This window comes from Paroedura picta, chromosome 9, assembly GCF_049243985.1.
Source record: "Paroedura picta isolate Pp20150507F chromosome 9, Ppicta_v3.0, whole genome shotgun sequence".
NCBI classification, from domain to species: domain Eukaryota; kingdom Metazoa; phylum Chordata; class Lepidosauria; order Squamata; family Gekkonidae; genus Paroedura; species Paroedura picta.
Window position 1 is genome coordinate 10,566,506 of NC_135377.1, and position 18,179 is coordinate 10,584,684.

At 47.1% G+C, this 18,179-nt stretch overlaps 2 protein-coding genes across 7 annotated transcripts; one reads left to right on the forward strand and one right to left on the reverse strand.

Annotated features, from left to right (window-relative positions):
* Window positions 1-855: 855 nt before the first annotated feature.
* Window positions 856-6,732, reverse strand: NDUFB9 (NADH:ubiquinone oxidoreductase subunit B9). Its single transcript, XM_077351547.1, has 4 exons — window positions 6,507-6,732; window positions 3,603-3,795; window positions 2,384-2,497; window positions 856-1,100 (listed from the first exon to the last, which is right to left on the reverse strand). Exons 1-4 carry the CDS (start codon window positions 6,590-6,592, stop codon window positions 972-974), a joined length of 522 nt encoding a protein of 173 aa, XP_077207662.1. The 5' UTR covers window positions 6,593-6,732; the 3' UTR covers window positions 856-971.
* Window positions 6,733-7,047: 315 nt separating this feature from the next.
* TATDN1 (TatD DNase domain containing 1) lies at window positions 7,048-17,864 on the forward strand. 6 transcript variants are annotated; one of them, XM_077351541.1, is made up of 13 exons: window positions 7,048-7,204; window positions 9,075-9,140; window positions 9,510-9,559; window positions 9,866-9,929; window positions 10,499-10,642; window positions 10,730-10,772; window positions 11,416-11,501; window positions 11,595-11,635; window positions 12,339-12,415; window positions 13,193-13,263; window positions 14,306-14,407; window positions 16,005-16,131; window positions 17,719-17,864. In XM_077351541.1, exons 1-13 carry the CDS (start codon window positions 7,183-7,185, stop codon window positions 17,819-17,821), a joined length of 996 nt encoding a protein of 331 aa, XP_077207656.1. In that variant the 5' UTR covers window positions 7,048-7,182; the 3' UTR covers window positions 17,822-17,864. The 6 variants fall into 6 exon arrangements, with proteins under 6 accessions (XP_077207656.1, XP_077207661.1, XP_077207658.1 ...); XM_077351543.1 differs by lacking the exon at window positions 7,048-7,204 and adding an exon at window positions 7,255-7,600; XM_077351542.1 differs by lacking the exon at window positions 7,048-7,204 and adding an exon at window positions 7,255-7,513.
* The last annotated feature ends 315 nt before the right edge of the window (window positions 17,865-18,179 follow it).

The following is an 18,179-nucleotide window of genomic DNA, read 5'->3' on the forward strand; positions in this document are numbered from 1 at the left end:
TTTTTATTTCTACCCCAACACTGAAATGACGCCCCTTGCAGTGTGCTGCTTGCAGTGAAGCCAGGGAGGCAAGGCAGGCTCTGTACAAGTCAGCAAGTTTCCATGGCCGGGTGGGCAAAGACTGGTCCCTGGGAGTGTGAGCATTCTGAGAATGCTGTGGAGAGCTGGGGCCAGTCGAGAGAGTTTTCGGAAACAGCAAGCCAAGTCAGTTGTGTCTGGGTTCTGCTCCAGTGAGGAGGAAGAAAGCCGGGATTGGTTCTCCCCTGAGGCAAAGGGTACCAGGAAGCCCCATGGTGTCGCTCACTGTTATACTGCAGAAATATTTTTGTGATGTGTGTTACCTGGTCTTGCTCCAAGTCCACAGCACAGCACGGGTGAAATGTCCATAAAATCAGACAGCATCCATGTTGTAACGGGGAAATTAAGTAGGAGGTCGTCTGTCTTGCCACACACTTTCTCAGGGAAAGGCATTACAGGGTAGATGCAGTGGCTGCTATGGAGTTACAACCCACAGCGTATTGCTTGGAAACCGAAACTCTATTCTAGTAATTTCAAGCTGCTTGAATGGGCTTATTCTCCCCATGCCAGACTTAATGCTTAACTTGCGCTGCATCCACCGGGAATCTAATTGGGAAGGAAACTTCAGTTTGCATAATGTAAATATATTGTAGAAGCCCCCTCATTAGCATTAGAAGAGCAGAACTCTGTAACCACACAACTTTCATGGTGTGGTAAAAGATTCTGGCATACTTCTGTTTTTTCAACCCATCTTTCCCTTCCAGTTTTTGTTCCCTGGGGTAATGGCCTGCAACCTGCAATGCAAGATGGTGACATGATGGATTTCTCAGACTCTGCTTTGTACACGTTAGGTTTAGCTTTATTGGGCACATTTACTGTCGTTCTGCAAACTAACATCCTCTCCTGCTTGAAGGATGTAACCCCGTTCACAAAAATGGCGAAGAATGATGTGTTTATGGCTGTTCACGGGGCGCAGTTACATAATCCCACCACAGAGGGGGCAGGTGTCCTGGCTTGCGGGCTGGAGGGAGAGCTTCAGTCAGAGGACCACCTGGTGGGGTTTCTTCCAGAAGCTGCTGGACCTAGAAAAGAAAAGGAACATCCCAAGAAAAACCACAGAACTGCCTCAAAGGACTCCTCACCGGCCCATAAAAAGACTGCATGGAAACCTGGAAGGAGAGGGGAGGGCTACTTATCTCTTCCAGTAGCTCTCCTAAACTAATGAGTTACTACTTAATGTTAAGCAAATATCTGAAGCAGGGATTAATTCACAGATGGCTGCAGTTAGAGCTATTCTCTTAAATTCAGAAACTGGTTCAGACACTCCTGCCCCCTGGGCACTGCTGTGGGATCAGAATCCTCCAGAAAGACCCAAACTGCTGCGGTGGTAGTAGAGAAGGTCTCTTTCCTGTAGTCCAGGGGTGGCCAAACTCTTATCTCTCCAGAGGTCCATGAACTACATTTACCATGAACCCCTGGCAGAGGTTCGTGTTAATTGCAGTCCATGGATATCTGGAGTGCCACAGCCTAGCCACACCTGCTTTAGTCCCTATCAGGGAAGGTAAGAAGTGACCAGAAACTTCCTACCCTGTGGCTTAATGGTTAGCCAGGAAGGCAAAAATGGGAGCCATTCCTCCTCCGACTGAAATCCAGCATTACCAATTACAGGAATTTGGAATCTGCATTAGGGAGCTGCCGAATGGCAACATCACTGGGGATGACTTGCTACGGAGAAGAGCCGGGGCACTGCACCTCTGTTTCCAACTGCTTAAAACATAGGCCTGAAGCAGAAACATGGATGAGCCAAGGCAGACATCCATAGAGTTGGAAGGCCCTCTAGTCCAACCCTGCAGGTTCAGCCTAAAGCAGGGGTGGCCAAACTGTGGCTCTCCAGATGTCCACGGGCTACAATTCCCTTGAACCCCTGCCAGAATGCGGGGGCTCATGGGAACTGTAGTCCATGGAAATCTGGAGAGCCGCAGTTTGGCCACCCTTGGTCTACAGCGTCCCCGCCAAGTGTCTGTCCAGCTGTTGCCTGAAGACTGCCACTGAGGGGATTTGCCTTTCTGACTGGCAGTTCAGCTAGCTATCCGGACTGAGGGGACATGGAATTGGGTGCGGTTTTTTCAGATCTCAAGAATCTGAACTTTCAATAAAACCAATTAAGCTTCCAGGCATCAAGGCCATGGAGCTTTCTGGGGCTTGCCAGAAGAGCCAAACCCACCCCCTAAGAAACCAAACCAATGAAGTGCTTAAGAATACTGCGATGTCCATATCTTGCTTCCTTTAAGATTTCTCCCTCCGAGAAGCCTCCTGAATAACCTGCTAGAATCCTACATGAGCCCATCACTGCTGCTGCACCTACCTCTTTCTCCCAACTTTCCATCCGCAGCTTCTTCCACTCCTCTCTCTTGGCAAAATAATCTGGGTACATCGCCTTCTCTGAAGGATGCCAGAAGTCTAGGGCCCATTCAGGTGTCTGCCAGATTGCAAACCAAGAAAGAATTTCAGCACTTGCAGTAACACAGTCTTGACAAATGGGGTTGCTTGGATCTTCTAGCAAAGTTCTAACAGGACGCCCATTTCTTCCTTTTGTTGGACATTTAACAGAGGCTTAGCACCTTTCTGACATGGAAGGCCCAGGCAAGCCCGATCTCATCAGATCTGGGAAGCTAAGTATGGTCAAGCCTAGTTAGTACTTGGATGGGAGACCACCAAGGAATTCCTGGGTTGCTACACAGAGGTCGGCAATGGCAAGCCACCTCTGGACATCTCTTGCCTCAAAAACTCTACGGCAGTGGTTCTCAACCTTTGGGGGTTGAATGACCCTTTCACAGGGGATGTGGCAGGGCAAGCAGCTTGGTTGGGGGGGGGGGGCACCGCCATTGTTGCAGCTCCTCCTGAAGGCGCCCGCCAATTTATATTTTTAGAACCAATTCATATACAATTGTGAACAATGGATCTTCAGGCCATTGCTCAATTTCGGTTTAATTTCTGTGAAAGAACCCTTGCCTAATTTTATGGTTGGGGTTCACCACAACAGGAGGCACTGGCTTAAAGGGCTGCGGCATTAGGAAGGTTGAGAACCACTGTTCTATGGGGTCACCATAAGTCGGCTGCAATTTGATGGCCCTTTCCACCATCTGGCAATTTTAGATTTGAACTGCAAGTAAGTTCCTTTTAAACCAGATTAATACAGGAACTACAGTGGAAGGAAGCTGATGGCAGCCTTCTCTTCTGCTCTTCTTCATGCACACTGCAATGTCTTTTCGATCAGACTGGGTAACATCGAAAGCTGAGCCAGCAGGAGGCACAGCCTTCTTCTCCTTCTGATTTTCATGTTATCTTTTCCTTTTTTGTTTTCAGAGTCTGATTGAGGCAGGTAAGGCCACTCGTACCATGCTGTCTTCCCACTCCATCGTGTCTCCTTTAAAAACATCTAGCCATCTCTTTTCCCCTTCTGGCTCTTGGAGGGCTTACATGTTAAGCTATCCAAACTGTGATCCCAAATCCTAGACCCGCGCATGCTGTCAAGCTGCAATGCGGTAGGGGCCAGCTCATGAGGTGCCTTGTCTCCTACTGACCTTGTAGGTGTCGTTTCTCTCATAAGATGTGCCTTGCGGAGCATCAGGGAAGATGTAGGGCTGAGGATGCTGGTTCTCCCAAAATTCTTGCTCTGCTGCCATTAGCAGCCTGGTTGCTTTCACCATATCCTTTTCGTCTTTGTGCTCTTCAAAGCGTGCTCTCAGCAAGCAGGCATAGAAGCGGTATTTGTCCCTGGGAACCCACAGACAGAGCAACCGTTCCACGAGTTAATCAGGGCCAGTGTGAACTTATCACGGTTTCGACAGCAGGGTCTGCATCCTCTGGATCTGCTCCACAGAGTTTGAGGCCTTCCACCCTAGGAAGGCTGGCACTACGTTTCCAAGCTCCGCTGAGAGAGTGGAGCAGTAGGATACACACCCACGCTCCTAACCATGGCGAGGACTTGGGGAGTTCCCAGAGGTCTCGTGTATTTCTCTTCTCCCTCCCTCACCTATGCAAATCCCCTCTGCTTCAAAGTGAAAACCATGGCTGGCATTGTGTATAACATAAACCAGGGTTGCCACCCAAAAGGGAAAGAAGGTGGAACATTCACACGGACGAGGGACAGAAGAGCTGAAGTTCTCACAAAGTGCCTGAATCATCTAAGAAGAGACAGGGCATCAGGCCATGCTACATGGATATACATCTGCCATAGATATATTTAATACAATAATCTTTAAATCTTCCAAGGACTGATTTATTAATTCCTCCATAGAGGAAGCTGAAGATGCTACTGCAAGTAATTAGCACGTGGAATTCAGTGCCACTGGAAGTGATGGCGGCTACAAGTATTGACAACTCCAAGAGGGGACTGGATAACATATGGAGCAGAGGTCCATGAGCGGCTAATAGCCGGAAAGTATAGAAGGAACACTAGGTCTAGGGTAGTTATACTCCGTGGGAGGGTTTAAAGCAGGGATAATCAACCTGGGGTCCTCCAGATGTTCATGGACTACAATTCCCATGAGCCCCTGCCAGCATTTGCGGACCGGTCCCCGGTCCAAAAAAGGTTGGGGACCACTGCTCTAGAGTCTAAATCAAATGTCCTTAGTTAAGAACAGAATTAACCAGACCCCTTAGCAGACTTTGTTTATGGCAAAGATGCCCTGACCTGGAGGGCCAAGGTTATCCTGATCGAATTGGATCTCAGAGGCTAAACAGGGTTGGCCCCAGTTGGTACTTGGATGGGAGACCACCAAGTCCAGGGTTGCCAAACAGAGGCAAGGAATAACTAGTCATATATGTTTCCTTGAAACCCCTATAGGGGTCTCTATGAGTTGGCTGTGATTTGACACCACTTTCAACCACCATCAACAAAAGCAGAGGAGTGATAAGGCTATTGGAATAGAACCATTCCCTGAAAGGCCCACTAGAGGGCCTTCATCATGAAACCTCATAAAAGCTGCTTTTGGCTCACTGCTCCAGCCATGTTCGAAACCCCTGCACTGAAGGATTATTTTGGTTTAAACATGCTGAATTATAGGTTGCAAAATTTAATATCGCTACGGTGATCAATAAGCCAAAGGGATTCTTTTGGGGAGGGGAGTGGGGGGGGAGTCTTGCTCCTTACGAAATGAAATAAGAGGCTATCTGTATCAGTGATCAGCTGAAAAAGACAATGGTTTCTCATTACTGCCGGCAATTTTTGTCACATGAAGTGCAGCGTAAATTTACAATCTTAGTAACACTGACTATGCATTCACAGACAAGGAAGTCTGTTCCCATTAAAAACAGGGATAGGGCAACTGACACTTCCACAAGGCACTCCTCATAAAGCATGCTAAATACACATAATACTTATCATGGAGGCAAAGATTACCATCCTCTAAACCTCAGCTGCTGCTTCTGTGAAACCTTTGGGCTGAATTCCAAGAACTAAGTAGTCACCTAAACCCATCGCATCCCACTAGCACATCTGAGGGAGTAGCAAAGAAACTTAGAGAGGGGGGGTTGGTACTAACAAGAATGCTGGCAAGAAACCAAATAAAGAAGCTTCGCCATTCTGCAAACCTGTATGGAAAGTGCAAAACAGAGGAGTTTTCTGCAGGAAAATGATGATGACAGAAGCAAAGGTACTTGTCAGATGGCCATTTGAATGGCAGAATATCAGAAGTCCCCAACACGGTGGCCTTTGGGCAATCAGGTACCCACTGGCAGCTTTCCTTTGGTGCCCAAAAGTGGTTTTAGAAAATGGGAGAAGCCAGGTCAGGTTTTTGCCTAGTGAGGCTTCTGACTGGCTGTGCAGATCATTAAAAAGCGCTGCTTTGGCAGCAGCTGCTATCACAGGACAAGAACCTTCATGTGTGACTGACATTTATTATTGTTATTTATAGTCTGCCTTTTTCTCATGGACTCTCAAGACACTTTCCCTCTGTTATCATGTCCCTTCAACCCTGCGAGGTAGGCTGTGCTGACCGAATGGGAACCTGACATTAATTCTTCCTGGACTAGAGCCCCTGCAAGGAGCAGGTCCTCACTATGCAGATGCTTTACGCTAAGCCACAACCCTGCGAGGTAGGCTGTGCTGACAGAACGTGAACCTGACATTCATTTTTCCTGGACTAGAGCCCCTGCAAGGAGCAGAGCCTCACTGTGCAGATGCACTGTGCAACCACAACCCTGCGAGGTAGGCGAGGCGCGGAGCGGGCCCCTGGCTCAAGGTCACACAGGAGGGACCCTCCGCGGCAGCACAAAAAGCCCGCCTTCGGCAGGGGCCAGCCAGGCCTCCCCTCTGCGGCGTCTTGTGATGCTGAGGGGGAAAGTGTGTGTGTGGGGGGGGGGGGGGCGGAGAGTTTTAAAGAACCCCGTCGCCATAGTAACCGCCCCTCCCCGTTAGCCCCCCCTCCTCCTCCCCAGAAAGCTCGCCCTGAGGCGCCGAAGGTTGCCCCGCGCTTGTTTCTCACCGGAAGATGCACCAGGACTCGAGGTGCCGCAGCGCTCGCTTGTAGAGCCGCAGCACCTTCTGCTGGTGGGTCAAATACGCCGCCATCTTGGCCGGGCCTCGGCTTCGCCCTCAAAGGGGGAGGAGGACGGCTCCCTTCGGCGCGGGGCATGACGGGATTGAGAAGACGCCGCGGCGTCGGCCATCTTTCCCGCCTCCTAGGGAGGCGGCTCGGACGGAGGCGAGGCAGCTTCCGGTAAATACCGGAAATCCTTGGCGCGCGAGCAGTCGGCGTCTGTAGGGCGACTGCCTCGTAAGGGACAGCTTCAGCGGGAAACCGGAAGTCGTATGTTGCGTTGTGTAAAAAAAACATCGTATATTCTCGACCCCCACCTGTTGCCTTACGCTTCCCTCTTCGTCGCGAAGACAAATAATGCCTCTTGTTCCCCATTGGGCCTGCACAAAGGAGGAGTCATTCGTGGGGACAGGGCGGAGAAACTCCCCCATCCGGGCAGTAGGTTTGCTCCCCGCATATGGCGGCCGGAGTGGTCCAAAGGTTCCCGGATGTGGCGGTTGCGTTTGTTGCTGCTCACCCTCTTTAGTCCTCTACAGACTGGGATACTGAGAAAGAGAGAGAGAGAGAGAGAGAGAGAGAGAGAGAGGCGCGCGCGTGCGGAACGGTTTCGGTCGTCGCCGTCATGAGCCGCTTCAAGTTCATTGGTGAGGCGGGGCTGCCGGCGCGAGGGCTGTTGCCCGGGCAACCGGAAAGGAGTCTTGGGCCTAGCTGGGCCGGGGGAAGCCTGAGGGGGCGCCTGGGGGTCGGCGGGTCCAGCTTGCCGTTCTCAGTGCCGCAGAGGCCGCAGGCTGTGATCCAGCTCCATCCCCAGGCCAGGCTGGGGCCTCCAGTGTGCCCATGAATGGGGGGCATGCCCCACCCAGCGCCACCCTGAGCAGAGCTCCCCGGGCCCCCCTCGAGGCTGCTCCCAGGAGAATGCCTCGCCTTAATCCGCCTTGAGCCCAGTGAGAAAGGCGGGTGATAAACAGCGGGCATAACTAGATGCTAAAACTCAGTCTGTCACTCCATTACTTTTTCCTCTCGTTAACAATATTTTGTTTGTATGCATCTAATTTTATTCGAAATAGAGAAGATATAGATAGATATAGGCGTGTAAATATAGGTGTGATAGTTACATGTGTGTTTGGAATGGAAAATTGTAATGGCCTATGGAAGGGTGGAATAGAAATGAAACCATGCCATAATGTTTTGAGTGACTAACAACATAGAGCAGTGGTGCTCAACCTTCCTAATGCCGCGACCCTTTAATGCAGTTCCTCATGTTGGGGTGACCCCCAACCCTAAAATGATGCAAGGGTTCTTTCACAGAAATTAAACCGAAACTGACCAATGGCTTGAAGAGCCATTGTTCATGATTGTATATAAATTGTTTTTTCCCCCCGGGGTTTCTCAGTTCAGCTCTGCCTCTTGTCCCATTGTGCCGATTTTGCACTTCTCCACTATTCCAGACAGACTAACTCTCTATCTTGATCTACCCTGCAAGGCTGTTGTGTGGATGGTGCTCCTGACCAAGCTGCTTGTCCCGACCCCCAGGTTGAGAACCACGGACATAGATGAATGAGGCTTGTCTGCCCCAGGCAAGTTGCCTGGCTGATTCCCCTCAGTCAAAGCCTGTGTGACTCTTATTTACTTACAAGCTGTCCTGTATTAGATAATGCAGCAGTTTCTGCCCTGTCATTAAGATCCATAATTCCAACCCCCTAGGTGAGACCTGGGGATTTCTTTCCCTGACCCTACAGAGATCAGTTCTCCTGGAGAAAATGGATACTTTGGAGGGTGGACTCTGTGTCATTGCACCCCACTGAGGTCATGTCATCCCCAGGCTCCATCCTCAAATCTCCAGGAGTTACCCAACCTGAACCTGGCAATTTTAACACCATCCCTCATCCATGGCCAGGAGGGAACTGACAACACTAAATAAGGCACTGCTCTATCAGTAGCCATTCCTTTCCCATAATTGCTCCTGAGACCTCATTTGACAGAGGTCACTAGTGTAAACTGGGTCAAGCCTTTCATATATTGGTTGTATCTGCTGGACTTGTAAATGGCTGTAGATCAGAATTTTGCAACTGATTATTCAGTGGTAATGATAGATTGATTGATTTCTATACTACCGTACTAGCAAGCCAGCTCAGGGTGGTGTACATTGTATTCAAAACACCATAAAATATTATGGTAATAATGTTGCATCTGGTTTATTCTTATCATTATACAACACCCCATACATTGTTATATTTGCTGTTGTGGTGTTAATAATATCTCGCTTGTTACTTGGCATTTTGTATGTTTTAAACAATAATTGTATTGTTCAGTCAACCTCTCAGGATATTGGTGTACACAAGTGGTACATCCGAGAAATAACTATAAATCCATACAAAGCTACACTGCAGAGAGGCTGTGGTGAGAATTAGATGTTGTAAAGATATTGAATTTGTTGTTCTAAGCCAGAAGTTTTAACTGCAAACTTCTGGGGTGCCTCTTCTTGTAATTACTAAGTGTTTTCTTCTTCTCTAGATATTGGTGTGAACTTAACAGATCCTATGTTCAGAGGTATATACAGAGGGACTCAGAAACATCAAGGTAAATATCAGTTGTTGTTGGTGGACAGAGATGGTTTATGGGGTGAGTGGGGGTAATTTCTAGTATTGTTTTATGACTTTATGGATGTTTTGTTGTTTTATTGATGCTTGATTTTGTTCGGTGAATTACAAGACCAAAATATTCTGTGAATTTAGGCAGAGTATGAGTGGGTGGGCAGAAAGGATTGTGTCAGCGCTTGGCACTTGTGGCCCTTTCTTGAATGCCCAAGAAATGCTGATCACCAGTTTGGGGTCGGGAAGCTGTAGGGAACTGCAGGGGCTACTGCCTACCAGAAACAGCAGAGGAGACAAATTGGATCATGGTGCTATTTTTAAATGTGGATTTCAGTTGTATGTTTTGTTTTTGCAGATGACTTCCTAGATGTGGTGGACAGAGCAGTCAAGACTGGTGTGAAAAAGGTAGTTGGTTTTAAGCAACTGCATGGTTGTGGTCTTAAATTATAACTGCTTCAGCATTTATGTTAGACGTCTATCTGTTGGGCCTTAATAAAGTATGTTTTTTGAGCCTCAATTCTTAGTTCCAGTGGGTAGCCGCATTTGTCAGTTGCAGTTTAGTCAGAATTGAGTCCCATCACATCCGAGAGCCCAGCAAGATTTTCGGAACAGGAGCTTTCACAAGTCAATGCTACCTTTGTCAGACATGTCAGATTAACCCTAACGTTAAGAAACCAGCACTTACAGTGAATCTTTTTTTCTTAATTCTAGTTCATGATTACAGGTGGAAGTTTGCAAGATAGCAAAGAGGCTCTGCAGCTGGCACAAACAAATGGTATTTGTACCCTTACATCCTTGTCATTTACATGGGACATTCTCGTCACCCTCAAGTTAACATTTAGAGCAGGCTTTCTCAGTCAGGGTTTCATGAAACCCTGGGGTTTCTTGATAGCCCTGGAAGGGTTTTTCAGATGGGTGGGAATTCATTTTTAATATCTTTTAAAATGTGTTGAACATTTGTCAGGTGATATGACCACATGTGGTCATGTCAATCCCCCCCCCCAAAATAAACTGGCCAATGATGGGCCTGGAGGGGAGGGGGAGGGGAGGGGTTCTGGGTGTGCGTGTACACAGCTGTGCTTCCCAACCATATTCTGCACAATCGTGCCACTTTTTGGGATCCTTGAAGCCTAAAGAATGTTTCAGGGATTTCTCAACAGTAAAAAAAACTCGAGAAAGGCTGATTTAGAGTGACCAATCCATCCATTTGCCTTCTGTTAGCCTTGCCTGTTCTTATTGTCAGGCACGGACATGGGTTCTTTTACTTCTTAACATTCCAGTCTGCCCAGTAGATTGTAGTTATTTTTTTTTCAGTATTACCAATCACATATGGTTTGTTTTCAGACATGTTTTACAGTACTGTTGGCTGCCATCCCACCCGCTGCGCAGAGTTTGATCAGAGCCACCCTGACCAGTACTTAGCAGAGTTACAAAGTCTAGCTGAGAAAAATAAAGGGAAGGTCATCGCCATTGGGGAGTGTGGTCTGGGTGAGTATTTGCCAGCTACCTCTGGAATGCATGTGCCACTGCTGCATTTTTTTCACAAGCCAATTCATTGTCTCTTTCTTCTTCTAGATTTTGACAGACTAGAGTTCTGCCCTAAAGACACTCAGCTCAAGTAAGATTTACTAATCATACAAAAGATTAGCAAGATTTCCTTTCATATCGATTAGGATGTTCTCCGTGTTGCCGTAATAGCTAAAGAGTAGCAAAAGGCAAAGTGCCAGCAGCAATCTGCCTGCTTTTCCATAAAGGAAGAGTTAAACTTTCCCCACTGGATTTGAAGCCTCCCCATCCCCCCCATCTGATAACTTTGCTGCATTCCTTTATTGCTGGCAGTGGATGCCACCACCTTGCTCCAGAGATTTCTGTATGTGCTTCTACAGTTGGTGTTGTTGCAAAATGTGGTTGCTAGAACTGGAACATTGGACCACTCTGCTAGCAAATACAGGTCTGGTCACAAACCAGGGGCTAGGATTTCCCATCCCACAATAAAACTGTCCAGTACCACTTTTAAGTATCACCCTTTTCCTTCCTTATGGGAATGGATGCAACAAAATGCACTAGATGGGTAGGTTGACAGTACATAATCTAGTATTCTTTTCCCACTGTGATTTTTTTCCAAGTTATTGTTTCTAAAAGGCCTGTCCAAGCCATCAGTGTTTTCAAGGGTGGCTTCAGCTTTCAAGGCCATATTTCCCAATTGTTTGTAGCACTGTGACCAGTGCTCTATCAAACGTATTTTATTTTTTTCCTCCCAGGTATTTTGAAAAGCAATTTGATCTTTCTGAGCAAACAAAACTACCAATGTTCCTGCACTGTAGAAACGCACATCCTGAATTCCTAGGTGGGTTGTTTTAGAAAATACAAAACACTTGGGGAAAATGATAAAGAATATCTCTGATTCTCATCTCCCAACTGTACTCTTTTTTTGGCACAGATATAATGAGGCGAAACAGAGAGAGGTGTGTGGGAGGAGTGGTAAGTATGAATGATGATTTGAATGCCATCCTTTTTGTGGTTTTGTCACTGCCAAAACATTGCAAACAAATCAGATTTGAGGGCCCCCTTTACACTTCTTCATCCAGAAATTCTTGGCAAAAACTGGAGAGGTCTGCAGTCTGCATCTGACATCAGCAGATTTTTCAGGGCTTGCTTGAGAGCACCGCTTTGCCTATCTGTATTTTGACCCTCCTCTCCTGGTCTTCCTCTCTTGTGGTGTTCTCATGCCCGTAGTCAACCCAAAAGGTCTGAAAGGTGATAAAACAAAAATTACACATAATAAGAATGTAAGCCCAGGACTGCTCTTAACCCGCATGGCGCAGCCTACCCTGATCTCATCAGCTCAGGAGCGAAGCAGGGTTCTCCTGGGTTAGTACTTGGACGAAAGTCTGGTGTCGCTGTGCAGAAGTGGACAATGGCAAACCAGGTCTTTTGTGACACAGTGTAATGTGAGGCAGCAAGAAAGTCTGCAGTGTAGCTGCTGACTCGGCTTCTACCAAGTAAGAGCTCCACCCCACCCCCCACCCACTTGCCTATTTATACCGATACAGTGTCAGGTTCATTTGCCTGTGTTGCTGCCGAACGCCCTTCGAAAGCCATGCAGGAGTGAGGCCAGAGGAAGAGAGATGCACTTGAGTTTTTTCTGCCTATGACAATAAATGCACATCAGTGTCTTTGACAGGTGCATTCTTTCGATGGCACCAAAGAAGCCGCGGCAGCTATAATCGATTTGGATTTCTACATAGGAATAAATGGTTGGTAAGTCATTTCTAACAGCCAGTCTCCAAAGACTCGTTTTAAACTGGGGCAGATACCTATCTGACCAACCACCAGCCAAGCAGATTCCATCCGCAGCATTTGGTGGACTGTTGGGGGCTTAACACACTTTCTGTCTTTGCAGTCCTGAACAGGCAGCAGAGATGAGTTTGTTAACTTCCCAGCATACCTGGCTGGTGGATTGCTTTGGCTTGGACAGATTGCAAATCACATGGGCATGTTATCAATGCTTTGAAAGTGCTATAATCTGTTTAATGCTGGAATCTCAAACTGATATTAAGCACTGATATAGATTCAGGTGGGTAGCCAACTTGGTTTGAAGCAGCAGCGCAGAGTTTGAATCCAGTGGCACCTTAGTCTTCAGGCATGTACATAAAAGTTTATACTCATTTATATAGTACTTTGGAGTACCCTGTGCTTTATGTTACATGCAGTTCTTAACAGGAAGTATAATTAACTTGTGGAACTCACTGTCACAAGACATCGTACCGACCACTGTCTTGGGGAGCTTTCAAAGGAGATTCTGCAAAATCATTAGGGGAAGACTCATGAAATGGGACCATTGGGTCCAGCATCCTGTTTTGCTCTGGGGCTGGCTGGGGTACCCCAACACATCCCAAAGCTTCCCCCTGCTTCTTCCTCCAGCGGGGTGATTGGGCTCATGTTGTGTGGCAGCAACGCAGTCATTTCTTGAACGCTGAGAATGTTTTATACAGCTGTCTCCATATTACAAATAATCTTTTCAAATTTCTTTTCCAGTTCGCTGAAAACAGAAGCCAACTTAGAAACGGTGAGGTCAATCCCAAATGAAAGATTAATGATAGAAACAGGTAGGTTACTGTTTTGGCCAGAATGTATCTGCATTTTATTGTGTCTTTTCCAGTGGTGCCCATTTCAGAATATCTTCAGAACTGGGATGAATTTTGAGTATAACCTTGGGGGCTGGCACAAGGGATAGACTGGATGCAACTACCCCAAAAAGAAAAAGAGTACCTTTTAATATCAGGATTCCCCATTCTTAAGCAGCACAATAAGAAGGCAACTTCTTATTGGAGGTTCTGTAGACTTCCGTCCGTTGGTCACACTCTGCTTGCAGTGTGCACACCCTCCTGCCCAACATTTGTGAACAAGCCAGCGATCATGCTCAGGTTCTGTTATCAGCAATGATGCTGCTCAGTGACTTAGATTAAGAACCAGGCCAAGGTGTAAATCTTCCGTCTGCATAGCCAAGCTGTCCTTAAGGCGAGGCTGCAGAAGGGAGCTGTATATCCACCTGTATGGGGCTGTCTTTGAAGACAATCTGGAAGTTTCAGCTGCTGCCAAATGTGGCAGCCTGTCTAGGTGATTTCAGTGTTATCCCTGTTTTTACCACAAGTGTCACAGTCATGTATGTTTTTAGCTTAATCCAAGATGCTGGTCTAAATCTTTTGAAGCCCTTCACCACCTGGAGTCACATACCTGAAGGATCACTGCCTCCTATATGGACCCAATTGCAGTCCCTCCCAGGCATATCTTTAGGGCAAATGTTTCTGTAGCTGCAGTTTGGTTTCAAAGGTCAAAGCCAGCACTTTGAACCGAGCTCAGCTCATTATACTGGCGGCCCATATAATGTAGCACTGGAGAGGCTCAAAAGAGAGCCAGGGTGGTGTCATGGTTAAAAGCAGCAGACCTTAAGCTGGAGCACTGGGCTTGCCTCCTCACTCCTCCACATGCAGCCAGCTGGGTGACCTTGGGCCCATCAGAATTTCTCTCAGAGCTCTTTCAGCCTCACCTACCCCACAGGGGTGTCTTTGTGTAGAGAGAGGAAGGGAAAGGCCACTTTGACTCCTTCGGGTAGGGAAAAGTAGCGTAAAACAGCTTTTCTTGTTCCAGCCAGTAGTGCAGCTGCCGTAACAGTGGAAGTGTCAGAACCATTTAAGTGCATGCATCTGGCCCCACGTTCTGTGCCCAGTACAGCACCCTCATCACTGCCAGGTACCTCCACCCTCGACAAGATGTTCCCATCTCCCTCTTTTCAAATGCACCAAAAGGCATTGCTAAAGCTCAGTTGCCACAGTCTAACAGGAGAGGGAAATCCACTGATCCATTTGACAGATTTTGTACTATCATTACTTAAAACGTTGAGGGAGGGAACAATTTAAACACATTGTAGCAAGTATAAATAGTAGTTCAGGATATCCCTAAAAACCCTAGTTAAGAACATGGTGATTGGCATGTGTAACAATGAGTGCGGGGGGGGGCGGTGTCTGATGCTTCCTAACTCTCCTCACAAAAGAGAGCTAAAATTAGATGTTTTGGTGATGCGACTTTATTTTTACCACACACAATACTTACTGTTATGTAGTAGACTGACCCTTGCAAATTTTTAGATTGATATTTAAAGGATATTGATGTTGTGGCCCTAATTATAACTTTACTAGTTTCAAAGCCCCTTTATAAAAAGGGGTTTTGAAAGAGGAGAAGGCGCGTCAGATCAGCAGGGAGGGAACCCCCAGCAGCCGCGCTTCGCGCGACTGCTGGGGGTTCCCTTGGGCGGCGGTCTGACGCGGCGAGAGGCGCTTCGCGTCTCTCGCCGCGTCAGTCCGGGAGCAACTGCGAGCTGCGCTGCGCGCGGCTCGCAGTTGCTCAGGCTGGGAATCGGAGGGACCAATCGGCAGGCGCTTCGCGCCTGCCGATTGGTCCCTCCGATTGTCTGTCGTGAGGAAGGGTCCAACCCGGACCCTTCCTCATCACGGACAAAGCCCACCTCTAGGGGGCTTAACGAATTATTTAGTCGGTGGCGCCATGGGCTGTTTAAAGATGCCTATGAATGAATCACTGTGGGTACGATCCAGGAGAGAGGCACAGCAGATCTCTTCTTGCCTTCCTATCAGCACAAAGTTCTGCAGGCTTTCCCACTGGATATCACATTTGCTTTTAAGTGAGTTGGGTCCAGGGTCTTCAGACCCTGGGTGGCTTATGTAAAAGACCACGAGGGCTCAGCTCAAGATGTGTGTGTGTGGGGGGAGGCTACTGCCCCCATCTAGCTGAATTCCTGATCCAAAATCCCCCCGCCCCAGGTGGGGGTTAGTTGCCCCATTTTGGAGCGGCAGAAAAAAATGTTTAAAAAATGATGATGGTTGGCTCCAGACTAAATTTTCCACTTCAGCCAATGGGAGAGAATGTTTCTGCTTCCCACCACAGCCCTCTGGCCTTTGTGAAATGCTTGTCTTGGGGCACAGGGGACCCTCAGGAGCAGCATGAGAGGCAAACTGGGGCGTATGCAGCAGGAACGGATAGTGGAAGCTAACTCACCCCTTCCATGAGTGGAAAATTTAGTCTGATTCCAACCCTGTATCACCCCTGGTTGCTTCTCATAATGTAAGGGGTGTAGTTCCCTGCAACTTTCCATTGTACCAGCATCTGTGAGGGCTATGGTACTGATAGGACCTCCTATACCTGGCTGGGGTTGGCTTTATTACCAGCTTTGTTCAGACTTACAGCCTACACGTTAAAAATCTGAGATAGTGGCTCTGTGACCATCTGTAGACTGGACGCTGTTTATATTGATGTGTTTCTTAAATCGAACTAGATGCTCCTTGGTGTGGAGTGAAGAATACCCACATGGGTTCAAAATATGTAAAAACTACATTCCCTACAAAGAAAAAATGGGAACCAGGACACTGCCTAAAGGACAGAAACGAGCCATGTCATATAATGTAAGTAAGCCGTTTAACATATTTCAAGGTCCTGATGCAACTCAGGTGACACACAACAAAACCCAGTGAGATAGATGGGATGAGGGATTCACATCTAAATCCATCAGCTTTTGTGTGGGGGTTGAGAGTGACATGCCAAGGTGACCCAGCAAAATGCCCTCCGCCTCACAGGAATATGGTTTTCTATGAAAGGGGAAGCAGATCAGCTACATACGGAGCCCTGCATTTCATTATGCAGGAATGGGGGGAGGGGGGGGTTGAACTCTTTCAGCATAACAACCCAACCCTCGTGTATTGGTAGAACTGTGTCGTTTTGCAGCTCTGAATCACAGTAGTAATGAGAGATGTTCTCTTACTGCTTCTCCACATTAATATTTTCTTACCCCACCATTCCCAGAAGCACTCAGGGCGGTTAAAGGGGAGATATTCTGTCCTTAGTTTTGTGGGGCTATCATGAAAAATAATTAAAACCTCCAAATCTATTTATCCAACTCTGTAAGGGAGGGGTGGAAAACAGGAATTCTGTTAATCACACTCTGTCTAAATTATAATGCCTCCTTGCTTTATTTCATTCTTGAGGCTTTCTAGTTTCTGGACTATTTTGCTTTACCATTAGCCATACTATTACTGCCAGTGGTGAGAGTTGGGGAGGGTGCAGGTAGGACAGGGAGCTCAGTGGTACCTTCTCACAGGCTATAGGGGGCTTTCCCCACAGTCCCTCCCTAGGAAGGACTATGGGGACAGTGGTGGTGAGGGCTTGGTGCAGTGGTTAACAGTGCAGACTTCTAATCTGGCGAGCCGGGTTTGATTCCACACTCCCCCACGTGAAACTAGCTGGGTGACCTTGGGCTCCCCACAGCACTGATAAAGTTGTTCTGACAGAGCTGTAATATCAGGGCTCTCTAAGCTTTACCTCCCTCACAGGGTGTCTGTTGTGGGGAGAGGAAAGGGAAGGTGAATGTAAGCTGCTTTGAGACCCAAATATTCAGTAATCTCAGGGCTTTCTCAGCCTCACCTCCCTCACAGGGGGTCTGTTGTGGGATGAGGAAAGGGAAGGCAATTGTAAACCACTTTAAGACCCCTTCAGGTAGAGAAAAGGGGCATCTAAGAACCAATTCTTCTTCTACATAGGTGTAATCTTACACTACATAAGGGTAATCTTATGTAAAGTAATATCCATCGAAGCCCATTGACTTCAATTAACTTAGAACTTTGGTTTAATGGCTTAGGAGGAGTGCAGTACTAGATGCCCTGAGCTAGCAAAAGATGCCCTGGTTTTATCCACTAGGATCTGCAGTCAGACGGCCTCCACAAAACTTGGCTAATATGAAGGATACTAGCACCCCTGCTTTGACCCCCTTCAGCCCATTGGTACTGCATTCATCCCAGGAACTAATTTAATGGCATTTTATTCCAGCGCTGCTGTAACTCACATGGCAATTAAATAATAAAATCCAGTACTGTTAAACCTCTGTCCAAAAATATTTATACACATTTAATATTAATATTTATGAACATAAGCAATGAAGTATCATTAATGTCTTTGCTAAGCTGTGCTCTAATAAGATTCCCCCCCCCCCCTTCTAGCCAAATTCTGGAAATAATAGCAGCAGTACGGGAAGAAGATCCGCTTGAACTGGCCAACACTATGTACAACAACAGTATTAAAATCTTCTTTCCTGATATGTAAAGTTTTATGTATTGTTATAATAAAGCCTATTACACGAAATAAAGCTTCCCCTGCATCTTATGGTCAGTTAATTTAGAAATGGGCTGAGGTATAAGACATGGGAAAATATTTTTAAGTGCTTCTCCGTTCTCCAGTTGCTTTCAGAATGACAGTTCAGTTTCAGGGGCTTCATTACTCTCTTAGGGTGACATAAATGCTGATTGTGCTGACTTGTCAATTCACATAGATTTCGAACAGAAGTGAAGATGGCAGAAGATTGGCTACATATTGGGGACGGGGGGCGGGGACAATGTTTATCTCCACATTTCTCTCCACAAATGCAAAGCAGCAACACTGCTGGGATCAGCCGAACACCTAA

Coding starts and splice junctions, on each gene's coding strand:
- NDUFB9 (XM_077351547.1), bottom strand. CDS start 6,592: ATGGCGGCGTATTTGACCCACCAGCAGAAGGTGCTGCGGCTCTACAAG. Junction 3,796..6,506: donor GAGTCCTGGTGCATCTTCCG/GTGAGAAACAAG, acceptor GTGGGTTCCCAG/GGACAAATACCGCTTCTATG. Junction 1,101..2,383: donor TGGAAAGTTGGGAGAAAGAG/GTAGGTGCAGCA, acceptor TTTCTTTTCTAG/GTCCAGCAGCTTCTGGAAGA.
- TATDN1 (XM_077351541.1), top strand. CDS start 7,183: ATGAGCCGCTTCAAGTTCATTG. Junction 9,141..9,509: donor AGGGACTCAGAAACATCAAG/GTAAATATCAGT, acceptor TTGTTTTTGCAG/ATGACTTCCTAGATGTGGTG. Junction 9,560..9,865: donor TCAAGACTGGTGTGAAAAAG/GTAGTTGGTTTT, acceptor TCTTAATTCTAG/TTCATGATTACAGGTGGAAG.